The sequence below is a fragment of the Ambystoma mexicanum genome, chromosome 3p (genome assembly GCF_040938575.1).
Source record: "Ambystoma mexicanum isolate Mex_15411 chromosome 3p, UKY_AmexF1_1, whole genome shotgun sequence".
NCBI classification, from domain to species: domain Eukaryota; kingdom Metazoa; phylum Chordata; class Amphibia; order Caudata; family Ambystomatidae; genus Ambystoma; species Ambystoma mexicanum.
The window spans coordinates 1,273,241,158-1,273,258,693 of record NC_090925.1 but is presented as its reverse complement, the minus strand read 5'-3'; the positions used below and the strand labels follow the sequence as shown (position 1 = coordinate 1,273,258,693).

The window sequence follows — 17,536 nt, the reverse complement described above, 5'->3', positions numbered from 1 at the left end:
TTGCTGCTATGCAAACTTCTTGGTCCCTCAAGACACTGCAAATAAAATGGGTTTACAAAGGAGAGTTCAAACAGGCTCTACCCCACCGTTCCATGCCTGCCCCTACATCCACAACATCTTGCCCTGCACATCAGGTTTTCGCAAAGAACATGCCAGTTTACCTTTTCATCATCCAGCAAAGGGCTTCCAGGCTCAGACTCTACAGAGTAAGGGGAAAGGCCACCTGGCGAGCCAGTGTCAGAGGGAGGAGGGGACATAAGTAGGATGTTGTGGTTGAAGTCATCCATTTTTATGTCCATGCTCGTGTCCACCAAGCTGCTGAGATCGATACCCTTCAGAAGCTCTGTAGGATGGAAGACAGTAAAATAAGTTAAACATGTAGGACAATAGATCTGCACAATTTGATCCACCCCAAATTCAAATGTTTGGACTCCAAAATACAAACTTAAAAATAAATTGGATTCAGTGCCTACCGCAACAGATCTACATAGAACAAAAATGTAAGTGTACCTAAATCGCCTAGATCCTTTAAGATAAGGGGGTGGTGGAGAGGGAGGTGGGGGCCACCAAGACACAAGTTGCTTCGGATTAGTAAATGTTACTCAGCACAGTATTTACTGCGTTCTTAAAAAATTCCAATCAAGAATCTGCATGGTTACTTGTCGAAAAAGGGGAGAATGATAGTCGAACACGGGGTCTAGTCCGGACAAGAATTATAAATAATACGAAAGCAAGGAAACTCTCCTAGTTTGCATATGGCCAAAACGATGTGATGGCAAAGCTCTACAAGCCTCTTAAGACACTGGATTTCTCAAAATCTCCTAAATAAAACCTCGATGCTCACCCTGGCAGGATGAGGCTGGACCACCCAAACACTATTGCCATCATACTTACAAACCAACCAAAACCATCTAATCAAGCATCGTCGAAATAATTGAAAGAACATGGTCCAGGATCTTGATCACTTATCTCTAGGTAAAGTGTATGCATATTCAATCACTTCAAGACCAAGTCCCTGAACATCGTGCCCCTTGGCAAGACAAAGCCTGAATTTCAGACTTCCTCTTTTGACCCTATGCCCTGAGAGCAGGACAAACAAATTAATAAGGAATTCACAGAAGGGTCTACTGAGAACAAACATGGCCAAATACTGGTTCAATGGGAAGGTGCCCGCCTGGGAGGGTCTAAAATACATATTTTAGCTCACTGTTCCTTTCAGAGAGGAGAAATATCCATTCGCATGTCAGTCTGGTCCCACCCGATTAGGCAGTCCAGCACCAAAATGCTAGGCAATTCTCTGAACAACAGTACCAACAGCAACCCCAGACACGCGTTTCGGCCTAGTCGGGCCTAATCAGCGAGGTGAAGCAGAGCCTCTCTAAGCACAGTGAGCAAGGTGTCCATGTCTGGATTACCCTGGGTAACTTGGGGGTGAAACCCCAAGTTCCTAAACATTCAAAAGAAATGGCTGGGACCCCCTCTACCGAGAACAAACATGGCCAAATAACCAGTTCTATGGGAAGGTGCTAACTTGGGAGGGTATACAGCCATGTTTTAGCTCACTGCACCCTTCACAGAGGAGAAATATCCATTTGCATATCAGTCTAGTCCCATCCAATTGATAAGGAAAACACATTTGTTGCAGACTGAACCATCCCACACTTGAATACTTTGAAGCCTAATGTTCACTTCTTGCTACTGCTAAGGGTTCAAAGGCAAGGTAAAGTAATAATGAGAGAAGGATTTCTCTGATCTTGTATCTCAAAGTTTAAATCTTTTAGAAAACAATCCCATTCACTAAAACCTGGGAACAAAATAAACTATAAAGTGTTTCAAAAGTTCTAAAAGCTCAGCCAGGGAAATAAAACTAATTTGATCCCCTACAGTGGCTCTTATGAGCCCATCAATTGGGTCATAATAGAATTAAACGTTGACTCCTCTGCTTTTTTTAACTGACAAGATAAAAGGTTGGCCTGTCTTAGCTTCATGCTCCTAAAAAGCTAGTCTAGTGTAAACGTGTGCACTTATCCAGAGCTCCAACTGCTTTTAGGGCAGATTAGGTTTGGTCGGAACAATCATTGTCCTCTCCCATTCACATCCTTCACTGCAGCCTCCAATGCATCACCGTCGGCCAGGTTTTTTCTATTAATAGCAAACGTACAACTTAATATTCTACACTAACAGGCTTTGAGCATTTTCCAAAAACCAAGAAATCCTTCAACAAGTCCACATTTTATCCAGATACGAAAGTGTGGCTTAATTTCAATATTCTCCACAAAACTTGGCACCAACACCACTAAGTTGGGAAGCCTCAACATGCAACCTCCTTAGGGGGAACTTGAGGTCTGAAGTGCCACCCTATGAATACATATACATGGGGGGCAATACATACAGCTCAGCGCTTTTGAGGATTGTGTATGGTTTCCATTTGAAGATTTGAATTATCCTTACATCATTTCCATTACATTTCTGGGCATGTGGGGGGATAGGTGTCTAGGAACAGTTCTTCACACTCGGCACATGTTCCATCCTTTTTTTTCTCCCTGCCTGTATATAAGTCAGATAATGTTATTTATCCATTTTACAACAATTATGTGTTCGTAAAACATACCAGCAAAGACATAATTGTGTAAAAAAAAAAATTTTTTTTTAAAATAACTTTTCAAAGCAGGTATATTTGAATTTGATGTAAAACGTTGTTGCCATCTGTGCTTTTGCTATAGTGGAAACATTTAAGAGATGTAGCACAGAGGATGTGGGAGCTTCCCTTTGCATGCCTATACTCGAAGGAATAGCATGAAATTCTACAGCCATCTACATCACAGTGATTGGAAAGGAAGCACAGGCACTTGGAATGACAATCCTCTTTCACCCATCTCACCACTGCATTGGGCACAACTATGCAATAAGGAAGAACACTTTTTAGGATGGGCAGGAAATAGTGTCCTGTTTCATGACAATCTTTGTTGCAATATTATTTTGTTAGGAACAAAGGGGAGGAAGTGTAGTTGTGTTTTGTTTTCGGTAAAGAAAAAGAATCACACAGAAGAAGCCAGAATACGTTGAAGCTGGCACGTACTGCAAATGCATACAAAAAAACGTCACAGAAGGAGGGGGAGAGAGAAGAGTGTGAAGGAGGCCATGGATTCTGGAATGTTCTTTTTACTGTAACTGCCAGACGCCGGCAGAGAGAAAAATGTATTAAAGCAGGAAGGAAGCGTCAGACTAGCTCCTTGCAAATACGTCATATGAAACGGCGAGGAAAGAGGCGCCTGTGGGCGGGTGAGGCTGGGGACACAGGGTTCGAGTGCAAGGTCAAGCTGTGCTGCAGTGCGCAGGACTCACGGTTCTTCTGATTGGCCAGTTTGAGGGCCATGTTCTCCTGCCGAAGGCGGCTATTCATCTGCTGCAGGTACTTTATATAATCGATGGCCTTTTTCAAGACACCAGATTTATGCATCTGTAAAACAGGCAGGAGAGAGGAGATGGAATGAACTTCAAAATACTTTACAAGAGATACTTTGGCCAAAGAGTGGCATTTGTGCGAAAGAGTAAAGCATGAAGCACTTCTTGAGAGGCAAGCATTGCGTGCAGACCCATTCCTACTAAACCAAAGAATGAACACTACTCTGAAGACAATACAGAATACAATTCAAAAACAGGCACCGAGAATGCCATCAGTGTTGGCTATTGTGTAGGCATGGGATCGCTGTTTGCCAAGCACTGCTATAATGGTACTAACTGACCAATAATGGGAGCAGCAGTAAAACGGTGCAGCGCCTGGGCAGGTATGAGCAGTTCCAGGCAAATGTCTGCTTAACTATACACAAGTCGAACCTGTTGACTTTGTCAATGCTCGTTTTAACAGTACTACAGTAAAGGGCACAGATACTGATTATAAAACAAGTGGTTGAAGACGCAGGCATTTGTATTACACCAGAAGCACATGTACAGTTCCAATTAAGCCATAAACTCTAAGAACGCTGTTTTGAAATAACACCATCAGGCACTTCGAGCACACAATTTGATGATACTGCTTGATAAAGCTACTTGAGAGGTTCCGGGGGGTTTAGGGGGGTGGTTGTTTTGGTCGTGGAGGGGCAGACAATGGGTTGGAATGGCCATAGGAATTAATGTGGGTAAATAACACCTACAAGCTTTGCATCTCCCCATCTCTCTCCTAGCTGCACTCCAAAGAAAAAGATTCAGTTTACAGGCGGTGTCTTAATGCCACCTAATGGCCAGAACTAAAATCCCACTGACCCCTCAACAGCGAGTGCAACTATCACATTTCTTGTGGTCATCCCTTAACACTCTATGGACAGACTTTGCACTATTCCTGCCTTGCAGGCATCAGCAACTGCATGACACCTCACAAGTCCTTTTGGTGAAGGTAATCATCACGGGTTTCTTGGGTTTTAATAAGGAAAAAGTCATTGCATGATGCATAGTGTTCGCATATTGTGTGTGTTCATATAGCCATGTCGTGGCCCTGCTTGACTAACAATGACTGGATAGTGGTTTAAACACCCAACCAGTCAGTGTGTGCAATTGACCTTACATTTGGTCAAGTCATTTGCATAAGATTGGTTGATTTTATTCTGCCATCTTCGTCCCAGTGCCAAGTTGCACGACTCTCAGCAGCTCAGGCTAACAGCAATTAAGCCAATGTAGGCTCCCAAAAAGGTTACCAACTAGTAACTACACCAAGTAGGCATGTTTGTGAGTATTTCATACGATTTCCTGGAGCCAGAAAGATAACGGAGCACGTTTAGAAGGGGCCCATCTTGTCACTTACAATCTTAACAGCGCCCACTCAGATCGTCATCCTTCTAAAGTCGATGAATTGAGTGCCATTGAATTATTACAGCATTTCAAAGATGGAGGAATGAGGCACGAGGCGCTATATGAAAACCGTGATATTATGGTTTAAACTATGCCCTCAAACAGGGAATCCCTAGAATTTCACTATGTTATTGCCCGTATAGTCTGTGGTTACAGCCTATGCACAACTGTATTCTAAGGAATATACTTTTACAGTCTTTACTTATTGAGTAATATAAAGTACCTACTGTACCTTAAAACCAGCTCACACCTGCTGGTTGTTGCCATGACTGCCCTGGCCATTCTCCCACTTGTGAAGTCGAACTTCTAAATGGAAACTCTGAAAGCCAAGAATGTGGATATATTTGGGCCCAAGAAACAGACCCTAAACAAACTGACATACAGTACAGCATGTTCTAACATTCATGAATGCAACGTCCCCACAACGTATCAGTCAAAATAGATATTTAGCTTACTGTGCAGGAAAAAGGCCAAAGCAAGCTTACAGTTAACCAAATATCAAATAGTTTAGTTATTTTTTTTTGCGTGCTCCAGGTTGATCGGGTCACCATGGGAGCTCAGCGCCTCCAGAGACCACCGTGGAGCAAATTATGGTTAGAATGTTCCAATAGCAAATTTTAATCTAATGAGAATTAATATCACCCAAGGTGTTCAATAACACTGGTTCAAAGCCAATGGATCTGCCCTCAAGGTAAATACAAATAAACCACAAGCTGCAAAGCCTTGTGAATAGTTTGAAAAAAGTCAAAGTTTACCAGCAGCAGAGTCTCCCCGTTTTTGGTAGAAACATTTCTGGTGCTGAGAAAATAAATTCTACGCAGGCAAGTCGACTTTGAAGCTACTGGCAGTCAACTAAACTATCTTAACTGACAGTTGCCACGAGGAGCAGAAAGAAGCCCAGAGACTTAGTCCAGGAAAGCCTGAGGTTCCTCAGAGTACCAGGAGTCTTTGATCTGTCTTGTAGCCATATGCTTCAGGCTCTGCCAGTTAGAAGCCCTTCATTGTTCTGCTTCTCCTCGTCAGGTCACGCAGGGCAAGGAGCAGAGGGACCTTGGAAGCATTCAACCCAGCCCAGCTTATACCTGTAATGCTGTGGCGTGTATAGGGGTAGAGTTGGTTGTATGGTTGCCTTCAGTCAATGAGAATCCAGGAATGGAGCAGTGCAAGGGATGCCGGTTGTCATTTTGATAGATGCTGCAGCAGAAATTCATCACAGCCCTCAAATGTTTTGGGTTGGCTTCTTGGTGCCTTGCGACTCATCCGCGTGATTGACACTCTCTGGATTCTCTACAGTACATCCACGGGGCAATGTTGTGTGTTTTACCCAATGCCAGGACCTGGTGGTTGGGGTTAATGCTTTACTTCAACCTCTTTTTCAAGTCGGGCCAGATTATTATCTCCCCCTCCCTAAGGCCGCCCTCGGGCTTGAGTGGGTGTTGAGCTCTGTGGGAAGGATGGTATATTTAAAGACCCTGATATATTAGGTTTGTTTCAGACAAAATACACAGTGAGCCATATAAGAGGGCATCTTGAGTAAGTTCTCTCTAAGAGGTGCATGCTCACACGGTTTAGTTATTGGCATCCCTACTTTTAATGGCCAGCCTCACTTATGGTACTAAAAGACCATGGTAACTTAAGAGGGAGACTATCGGCGTTGAAAAAAACATGGAAAAAGCTTCCTGGTCACCCAGGGCCAGTGCCTAGATTTCTGGAAGGTTGCTCTGCAGCAAGGCTTTTGCAACTGCAGCCAAAGCGCTGGTGTCGGAGGCTTGCAGAAGTTACCACAAGTAAAGACAGGCAGGGTGTGACTGACACTTTTGCTCCTGCTACAATAACCTGTATGAAACGGTCACGGGGAGAGAGACAGACACACACACTTTTGCCCCCTCCATCAACATATGCATATTGAACTCCTCCAACCGAGAATGGTACAATACAAGCAGGAGTACATACAAGGGAGAGCCGTGGGGGTAGTTTTTAAACCACACAAATTATCACTTTATCAAGTCAATAATTATATTTTTATGGAAATCGTGTGTGTATTGAGCTGTTGATATGGTTTTGTGATCTGCGATTTACTATTTTGATAGGAAATAATGTGTTTTAATAATGTTATAATTTGGTCTCTTGTGTTGAGGTAGCGTAGTTCTATTGTGAAATTTGTGACTGATCCCTGCTGTAAGCTAGTGCCAAGTAGTCCCCTTCTCCCTTTCTCCCTTTCCATGGCCGCCGGGGGAGAAAGGTAACAAAATTCCACAGAACTCTGAACGGAGCGCCTCAGAAGAGTCTTTCCCAGTAACTACCCAGCGTGGGACATTCAGATCGTTTCTAACAATCTGATTGTCCCACACCGGGTACTTATACAATATAAAAGCTTCAGGCTATGTGCAATACACTGTTTTGATGAGGAAAAAGTAAAGGTGCAGAGACACCCATGTTACAGGAGTATTGGCAACAGTGTCAACTAAGAAGAACATTCGGAATAGCCATCCTTTCAAACATTTGGCAACCACTCCGTCATTAGGGGGTCACCACACTGAAAACCTACATGACCTCTTCCCAGACAAGCAAACAGGATGTGGTTTCAGCCTTGGATCCTAGACATTCTATTCACACACTGGCTACATTTGGTCTTGCCTGCCCCAGCTATAGCCAAGGCCCAACACAGTCAACATTGGCATCCATTCTTTTCAAGAAAACCAGGTTTAGCTGTAGAACTCCTTCAGGAGTGACAAAACAGGAATGCCACCCAAGGGTTCTGTGTCAGGTAATAGTTTATGTTCTCTCTAAGTAAATTGCTAAATGCCCGGCAACTTTTGACTTCGCATCACTGCCATCACCATCCCAGGATTCCTAGAGCTATGTGTTCCGGAAAACAAGGGGGTACCCACCATTAGAGGTATACGAGCTCTCGGGGGCATAGGGGACACACTTCAGCACCTTGGGAGCCCTCGATTTGTAACACAATAGGTGTTGGGAAAGATTTTCGTGTTACCACTATCCTCCCATAGACTGCAACGGGACACCGTCTGTTTGCAATAGTCTGCTTCCTGACATTTTTAGAGGCAAGTAAAGACCTCATCTTTACTTCCTTTGCTTTTTGCGCACTTCTATGGGGAAACTGATCAGTGCCTAATACGATCAATACTGGGAGACCTGTCTTCCTTAGTACCATTCGTTTTGTTTTGTTTTTACAAGCTGCATATAAGTGCAATTTGGATACTTTTCCTTTTGCAACTTTGTTCTTCCAGTCACAATGTGTCCAGGATGGGCTGGTGCCAACCGATATTTTTCTACCACAGTTGTTTTTACTCAATGCAATTTAGAGTACTGAATACCCTCAACTGGCAATGGCGCAAGACATTTGCCATTTTGTGCCTTGGCCTTCTTTCGGCCCTATGGGGTCTGGAAACGCCATATATGGAAAGCCCTTAACCGGAAAAATGGCAGTCTGTGTGTCAGGATGCGGTGGCTGGGTCCGTCTGGAGCCCAGTCCACATCTAAGCCACAGTGTGTCGGTTGCTGGGCTGAGGCTATCCATGACTTGACAGCCCCCATCAGCTTGAATGGTGCAGATCCTTACCATTAGCGGTCGAGGGTGACGTCAGTCCAAATCCTGGATAAAAGGAGGACTCCTGCAGCCATTCAACAGATCATCGTTGGAGCAAAGGGTACTACGAAGAATTGCAGCCCGCTGACAATCATTGCAGGTTAGCAACATTGTCTCCAGCCAAGACCCAGTGAAGCCCTGCTCCTCTCACCTGATCTCAAGAAGGCCCTTGTCAGTGCTTCGACCTCTGGACTGATAACAACCTCTCAGGTGTCCCTGGACCACCCAGTGGACTGACCAGGTCTCTCCTGGGCTTCCTCGCTGCATCAGTTGTCATTCCAAGTTCATCCTTAGAACTCTGCAGATCTTCAGCTTGTGTAACAAAACACCTGCTCCTGCAGTTTACGCGTTCCTGAGCACAACAGAAGCTGTGCAGGGCCTGCTACTTTATTCGCACCGCAAGAATAACCTGTTTCCACCTGATCACAGTAATCATAGCTGCAACCAGCCTTCTTTGGGTCCTGCAGGTCTCCTGTTCTGTGGAGGTCTTCATCTCGTCATGCCATGGCTGGCCAGAACACCAGAACGGTCTCGTATGAGTCCACAACCGCCGACTAGTCGGACCCAATCCCAATGCCGAAAGCATCTGCACCCACGATCCCTGGACTTCCATCGACCGTACCAAGCCTAGAAGTAACTGGGGCTAGCAGACGAAGTCTTAAGTGGTGATCCTGTCAAGGTTTGCCCATCACCCCCACCCACACCCCCTCAGTCTTGCTCTAGATGGATTAGGAGAGAAACTTTATCTTATTCAATTTCTAGAACATTTACGCACAACCATTTGCTTTGGCAACTCTTGTTCGCTAATCACAAAGTACATCCTCCTGTGAAGTACAGATTGTGGAGCAGGTGACTTCTGGGCACTAGGCCCCAATTCTTAGAAAACAGGTAGACTACCCACAAGTAAACCTAAGACAAGGGGCCTCACCACAAGTTGGCCGGTACACAGTAAAATGCTGGTAACGTTTACCAGCACTTTTACTGGAACGGCCAACTACAGGTTTGCCAGTAGGGATGGTGGATTTACCTCCAGCTAAGAGATAGAAGTAAATCCAACAACCTACGGGCAAAAAAAAAAACTGCCAGTAATACTGGTAAATCCCCCAAATGGAGTCCTATGGAACTCCATGGAATGGGGATTTACCAGCACTTGTAATCTGCCAGTAATTCCGGCAGACCAAGTGCGGGTAACAATGATTCAGTTTGCCGGTATCCTGGCGGTAATACCACCAGGATACTGGAACACTCTTAATGAGGCCCAAGGTCCTTAATAAATCCAACCCTGCTATCAATGTATGTACCCATCTCCATCTGGCTCCAAATTATTTGCTCTGTTTTTTTCACTTGCTTTATCCTACACAGTTACTTAAAGTGTTGCTCTTGACATTGCTATTATTGCATAACTGTCTTAAAAGCAAAGTGCTGGTGTTCTGTTACCAGAACTCCCAATAGTGAATGTATAGAACATTAGTTGTGTGATATTTACCTGGGGTTTTCTTGCTTACCGTGTATTCAATGGCCTACCAAATAACCGAGTAGTTTTGTGTATAAGGTACCTACTTTAATTATTGTAGGTGTGTGCGTCATGTAGCCCTAGACCACCACATTGCGTGTCCAAGTTTTACTTCTCTACTACTCTACCTTGATTGGGTTTGGCTAGACATCAGTGGGCCTCATTACAGGTCGGGCGGTCAGGAATTAACAGTGGCAGTAAACCCACCGCCACTGTTAATTCCAGACCGCCCGATCCAGAGTCCTGCAGGCGGGAGGTGATCTTCCCGCCAGGTCTGACCTGGCAGGTTGAACACCTCCCGCCTGCAGGTGGACGTGGAAACACCAGCACCATCACAAGATGGTGCTGGTGTTTCCACTTCCCCATTGAGTCCTATAGGACTCAATGGGAACGGGGATTTACCGAATTCCGCCTCTGGAATTCCCGGGACACCAGGGCTGTAATGCCCTGGTAATTCCGGGAGTCACAGAGGCGGAATGGTAATACGAGTCCGGCGGTAACCAGGCGGTTTTAACGCCGCGGTTACCGCCGGACTCGTGTCTTTTCCAGTTCACGATACTGGTGCCCTCTCCAAATCCACCCAAACGGTCAATTCTGAAAATCCATCACAAGATTAGGAAAAAAGGTCAGTGAAACAGTTTTGGAAACGGGGATGAAGCCAGAGACACAGCTTAAAAATGTTAACACAACGCTCGGAGAGACAGGTGATTGACATGTGAATCTATGCCAACACTGGAGAAGCAAAACATTAAACGTGTAGGTATCTATTACTCCTAGTCCATGGCTCTTTCCGAATTATAATGCAAGGAAATCCTAACTAATGACAGGGAGAAGAACTGTGTGATGCAGCCTGTTGCTCTGCATACCAAACCATTGTCTCCTGCACGGGCGCACACATTTGACATTTCACTTTTCACAGCCAGAGGATAGCAACTAGTTTGATTACCGCAGGGTTGGCAGAAGAATTTTGTGAAAAGAGTTAGGACAGAACCCAATTTGTAGGGTTGCCTGGGTCTGCTTTGTGGGTCCCCTAAACCTTTTGCTGGCTTCCCTTTTATGGTTTACGTTTGTGACAAGGGGGGGCTCCCACTGAAGTACCCCTACCAGTGCAACCTTTTTTTCCCCCCGAAGTGCTCCTCTAGTAGGCCACGTGGCAACAAGGGCAGGGGTGAATTTTAAGCATCCCACTTTGGCCCCAGGGTTATTCTATCACCCTGGGAGTGTGTTGGGGATAGGCTTGTGGAAACTAATTTAGTTTCAGCTTCACGAGGGGCACAGTCATTTTGACACTATTAGTAGCTCAATGTACCAGAATGGTAGCCAGTGGGTTTATCAACGCATTTTTGAAGTCTTGATCCCAGTCATTCTGTGGTGGGCCATCCATTTGTCTGTATGGAAAGCAAAGCATGCTTGAAACTGGAGTTGTGCTGATGCGGACTCACTCTGCACCAAAGTGGTTTAAACTGGGTTGGCTAGATTCTCTGCCCCAGTTAAGACCAAAACACAGCATGTATTGATGAACCTATGTGTCTGCCGGTTGTTAGGACCAGATTTGATTGGCTTAGCCAAAAACCTGTAAGCATGGTTTGCAACTGGGTGGCTGGCTTAGGCCAGCTCCTGAGTAAATTTGCTCATCTAGGGGAACCCTGTACGTTCCTCCTATCGTTATATTTTTACCTGAATTACTGAAGGATTGCCACAAAGAAGGGTTGCTGCATTTGAGAACCTGGTTTGGCTGGAGACTGGGTTACTTTGTCTTTGCCATAGTTTCTTTTTAAGCCTACTGGAAGCATGGGTATAGGACATATGGGGGACAAATGCCCCCCCACAATTTTAAGTGGGGGGATATAATGGCATTTATCCCCCCCAAAATGGTGTCTCTGCAGTGTGTAAAAATAAGTCGGCAGGCAGGCTGCAGCTGTCTTGTCAGCATGCGTGCAAAAAGTACAGGTTAACTTCTTCTGCAGACTGTCTGCAGCGGGCTAAAACAGCGGGCTCATGCGTGCCCCGTGCCTGCGCATTTGGTATGTGGCCAGGCCAGGGAATAAACTGCACAGGCCCCTGCACAGTGCACTGCTGCGCAGCCTCAGCCTTTGTTTTTCCAGAACGAAGGAGAAGCCATGCAGCGGCGCATGCTCGTGCTGATCGAGGGAGTGTGTGAGTGTGAGTCGTTTCATATTCTAACTTTCCAGTTTGAGAAGGAGATCCAGCCTGCCATATCTCCTTCTCAAACAGGAAAGTTGGGCCGGATCGTGGGTTCTCGGGAGTGGAGTGTATTGTGGTGGTTCCTTCTTTGGGGCGTGTGTTGTTGATGAGGGGCACTGCTCAATGTGGGAATGCTGGAAGTGAGGTTGTTGCTGTGGGGTGTGGGCAGTGTTGGTGAATAGGCTAGGAGCACTACTAGCACAAGACATTGCTGCTGTGGCTACTGACATGCTGGTGCGGAGACTGTAAAACAATTAAAATGGACGCGTAGGCGCAGGCCCCTCGGGTGGGAGCGTTACAACTTACCAGTCCGGATGCTACTGCTTATGACGCTTATATGTAAGCCCGTCCGTATATCAATTTAATTTCCAGTGCTTAGGTGTTGAAACTGCCATCACACTGTTCAGATGATTTAAAAACTCACCAGACCTAGCACTCTCTTCTTTGCACAGTTTTGGTTTGTGAACCTTTTGAGAACACATGTGCCTGCTTTACATGTTTACACTTCCGGTTACAAAACGAAAAAGGGACGTCTTTATTGCGTCCCAAGGAGGCAGCGCAACCGAAGGAGCAACGGCATGAAAGTGGAACAAGTGCTGTTCGGACCGCTATGGGGTGGAGCACTCTCTGGGTGGGACAATGCATGCTGTGGACCCGTATGTGTGAACAGTGCTGTCACAGAGTTGTGGGCTCTTGGTTAATAAGGCACTGTTGATTATTTGCAGGAGATAGATTGTGGGGGGCGGTCCCTTCAGGGCTGTTGATGATCATGGTGGCACTGTGTCAGCTGCGGAACACTAATCATTTTGGTGCACTCCTTGTCGGCCTAGAGCCGCCAGTGTGGGTACTGCAGATATGGGGTACGGTTGGTGTGGACCACTGCCAGCTGTGGAGCTGGATAAGTGGGCACTGTCAATTTGTGATAAGGCTAGTGTGAGTAATTGCAGGTATATGGCTTGGTGTCAGTGTGGGAAATTGCTCTGGGACACATCTGCGTGAGGCTGCTAGCACAGAGTTCTCACTGTGGAATGCATGCCACTGTGGAAAACCTTGAGATGTGGAACACTGCTGGCTGTGGAGCACGGTCAGTCCTCGTGCACTGTCGGCATAGGGCTGTCGGTGTGGGCACTACTAATGTGGGATACAGTTGGTGTTTGGCACAGATGGTTGTGTGGCTGTCAATATAGGCACAGACGGTCTGTCGGGGATTTGACAGCTTGCTTAAAGGAATGGTTCGCACAAAATGTTTTATTTAAAAAATCGATAGGCAATATTAAAAAAAAAATACAAAAAAAAAAAAAAAAAATCGATTGGCAATTGAATTTTTTTTCTCCAAGTCCCTATGTAACATTTTGAGCAAATCAAGCTCAAAGAAAGCACACGGGGGCATCCATTTTCGGAAATGGATGCCCGCCGCTGTGCTCGCTTTGGCTTTTGTGGCACTAAGGAAGGAAAAGCCAGCCAGCTGTAGTAAACAAAAGCTACCACTGGGTGGCTTTTCCTTCATTGGTGCTGTACGCGGAGGACGGGGACCGGAGACTACAGGCAGAAAAGCTGCAGCTGCATCTCGGTAAGTGCTATTTTTTAAATAAAAATAAACACTAGCTGCAGTTTGTTTTCTAAGTTCTCCGGCTGGAGGAGCCCGGAAAACTTAGAAATAAACCACAGCTTTAAAAACGTTGTATTTATGTTTGCGGTTGCTTTTGAAGCGACCACGAACATAAATACAACGTTATTTTGTTTGAAAACGCTGCGGTTTTTCTTTGAATTTCTCAGGCTCCGAGCCTGAGAAACTCAGAAAGAAAAACCGCAGCGTTTTCAAACACAACCGCGTTGTGTTTCTGCCTGACGTGGCTATCACTTTGGGTCTCGGGTGCTCCCCCAGGAGAGCACCGGAGACCCAAAGTGAAAGCCAAGGCAGGCAGAAACACAACACGGTTGTGTTTACATGCCGCTGTGTTTCTGCCTACAGCTGATTTCCCATTTGGGGCTCTAGGGATCCCCGTGGGGAGCCCTACAGCCCCAAATGGGAAAGCAGATTTAGGCAGAAACACTACACGGTTGTGTTTGAAAACGCTGCAGTTTTTCTTTCTAAGTTTCTCAGGCTCGGAGGTGCGTTTTCAAACACAATAACGTAGTATTTATGTTTGCGGTCGCTTCAAAAGCGACCGCAAACATAAATACAACGTTTTTAAAGCTGCAGTTTTATTTCTAAGTTTTCCGGGCTCCTCCAGTCCAGAAAACTTAGAAAAAAAAACGCAGCTAGTGCTATTTAAAAAAATAAATAATAAATAGCACTTACCGAGATGCAGCGGCAGCTTTTCTGCCTGTAGTCTCCGGTCCGCGTCCTCCGAGTCCCGGCACCAATGAAGGAAAAGCCACCCAGTGGTAGCTTTTGTTTCCTACAGCTGGCTGGCTTTTCCTTCATTAGTGCCGCAAAAGCAAAAGCCAGCACAGGCGGGCATCCATTTCACAAAATGGATGCGCCCATGTGCTTGCTTTTGCAAATTTTGAGCTTGAATTGCTCAAAATTTTACATATGGACTTGAAAAAAAAATAAAAAATGCCAATCTTTTTTTTTTTCATATTGCCTATCTATTTTTTAAATAACATTTTTTGGCCAAACCATTCCTTTAATCGTCAGGAAATCACCAGCATGTGGTGAGGGCTGAGAGATGACACCTTGCTTGGTCTGTCTATAGCAATTTTAACATATGGTGGGCAGCTCCACCTGGAAACTGTCTATTAGTCCAAAGATGTGCACTCATACGTCCCCTTCTCACTCAAAGTAGTGGGTGGTTATTTTCAGGGACGCAGATGGCAGCCTTTATTTCAAATGATGTTTGAGCTGCTAACATTGCCGACGGTTAACCCATGACTCAGACACAATGCAGCACGTCAAAAGTAAACCCCCTATCAGCTCTCCATTCAATTAATCCTGCAGCAACTTCGCTGCTCGGGGAAGTGTTGGGATAGGTAATATTGCATTCCCCTCAACAGAAATGGGGGGGGGTGTAAATTCACCCGCACAATCTCCTCCCGTTCACATGTCTCAGCCACAGAAATGGCCTGGACCACCGATCCCAATCGGCCCACTCCACTCAGTACGAAGTTGTTGAGGAGAGCCCTTGCTTCTCTTCAAGAGAAGGGGGTGAAACTGGTCCCTGTTCCGCTAGATTAAGGAGATGTTATGCTAGCATGCGATTCCAGGTTACACTATGCCAGAATACATACTGCGCTCCACAAGTCCCTTCGCCAAGGACTCCCACAAAAGCAGTAATCCCATTTAGGCTTGCAAGGCATTATGACACAAATCAGCATAGCAAAGACCATAGACTAGAAACTGATAGAACCATCAGTCCATCACATTGAATATGTGATACCAGGCTGACGGGTACGTACCAATAAACACGTGCAGCCAATCTTTAAATGCTGTGATATTTTTGGCAATGTCAGTGGCACAGTTTGCTTTATAATGCGCACTTTGATGCCAATTTAAAACTAGCTTCCACAAACATTCCTTTGACATAACGAGAAGCACTGTGATCATGAGCAACCGCAACTCCCTATCGAATCATGGGTGCAGTTTTGCCCGTTTGAGAGTTTAGTGACCATGCTCCTCTCTAGCAACCGTTAAGAGGAAACGGTACTGTCAAAGCCCTGGAGGTATAACACGAGACTTACTGTGCCCCAGTACACAATTCTCAACCAGTTGTGCAGTCCCCAATGCCGATTTTACAGAATGTGCATCCAGTGCGTTCTTTGACTAAAACACAATAAGCAAATTAAAGCAAAGTCCCCAAAGTGTCCCCTGTGCCCCCAGATTTTATGGGTCTCCTACGCCCCTGGCTGAAAGTCCTTCCAGGAAGTTTTCTCCCCCACCCTCCTTATTGGCGGTCACATCTTGGGACATTTACTGGGTCATTGCTGTGCTCAATCGCTGCAAAATCCTCCTGAAATCAAGCGTAAAAGGCCTCCATAGCCTACACAGGTATACTGAAAAACGTATACATTACATAGACAGTCATATGAAATTCAAATAAATATTATATGCTTAGGACACAGTAAACACCAAAGGTTTAACAAATAAATTGTGAAAGGGCCTAGTATAGACCAATCCCACTCCTAAAGCTACATATAAGGCCTGTACCTTGCGTCAAACCATGCACATTAAACGGCTAGCGGGTTGGGGGAAATGGGGTTCTCTAGACAGCAGTAAAACACAAACTCTTGCGTCCTGTCCTCTTTATCCCCATAAAGATAGGTTGCCACTACTGTGCTTAAGCTACATCCTGGGCATGCTGAACGTAACGGATAGTATGCACTGTGCAGGGGCATGACTGAGGCACCCCATGCAGGTGCCTGCACAAAAGAAAAAAATAAATAATTACAAAAACGAGAAAATGATGGTATGCAATGTGCTCCGATCCCATGCCTGTTCTGTCGGATGTCCAACAGCATGAGAGAAAAGCGTATAGGACAAAAGAGTATGTGTTTTACTGCTGTCTAGGGATTCCTTTCTCCTCCTTCCAACCCCAATCACTTAGCAGTCTAATGTGAATGGTTTGACACCAGGTACAGGCCTTACATTCCCCTTTGAAATAGGAAATGGTCTATATAGTATGCCCTTTTACAAAGTGTTTTACTGTGTCCTAAACATATAGTACTTATTTGAACTTCAGATTGTACGTAATGTGTATCTTTTCCTGTGTAACCTATTGTATCTAATCAAAAGCCTTGCCCCTTCGTCTGAGTGAAGCCAATGATGCTCCAATATACATACGATAGAGAGATCTAGACCTCTACTGATCTTTTGTGGTGTCCTTATCTTACCCTTCAGATAGATGCTTGCACACACTTCACCAGAGGATTTGTTAGGAAAGATTTTCTTTTTGCCTCTTTCCTCCCATAGACTTCTAATGGACACCCTTTTTTTTTGCTTTGATAAAAGTCCTGACTTTTTGGAGGCAAGTTTGTCCTTTTGCTCATTCGTATGAGGAACTTATCAGTCCACAAAAACAATAGCACTGAGAGACTGTCTGATGTTCTTATATTGTTACAATTGCACACATCACATTAAAGTGATGTGTGGTTACGATACTTTGTACTCGTATCTTTTCCTGTAATGGCTTTTTGATTAACTTGACAATGTGGAGATGGTGTCGGCGGATATTTTACTGCCCTGTTTTTCTAATTTTACTTGTGCTCCTTTGCATTTATTGCAAATAGCAATTAAGGGTGGCTAGCAACCCAAGATGGATGTGCCACAAGGTTTAAGTTTGTTCTTTGGCCATCTTGTCCTTACTGCCTTCTCAGGTCAGGAAGTGCCATTTATGGAATGGCCTTTCCTAGGGAAAGTGGCT

General features: G+C 45.1%; 1 protein-coding gene across 1 annotated transcript in view; it reads right to left on the bottom strand.

Annotated features, from left to right (window-relative positions):
* Nucleotides 1–17,536, bottom strand: part of SREBF2 (sterol regulatory element binding transcription factor 2) — a 268,321-nt gene that overhangs the window by 218,656 nt on the left and 32,129 nt on the right. The window contains exons 3-4 of the mRNA XM_069652776.1: nucleotides 3,346–3,460; nucleotides 162–343 (exon numbers count right to left, since the gene is read on the bottom strand). Coding sequence (XP_069508877.1) covers nucleotides 162–343; nucleotides 3,346–3,460 — 297 coding nt within the window. The remainder of the gene's footprint in view (nucleotides 1–161; nucleotides 344–3,345; nucleotides 3,461–17,536) is intronic.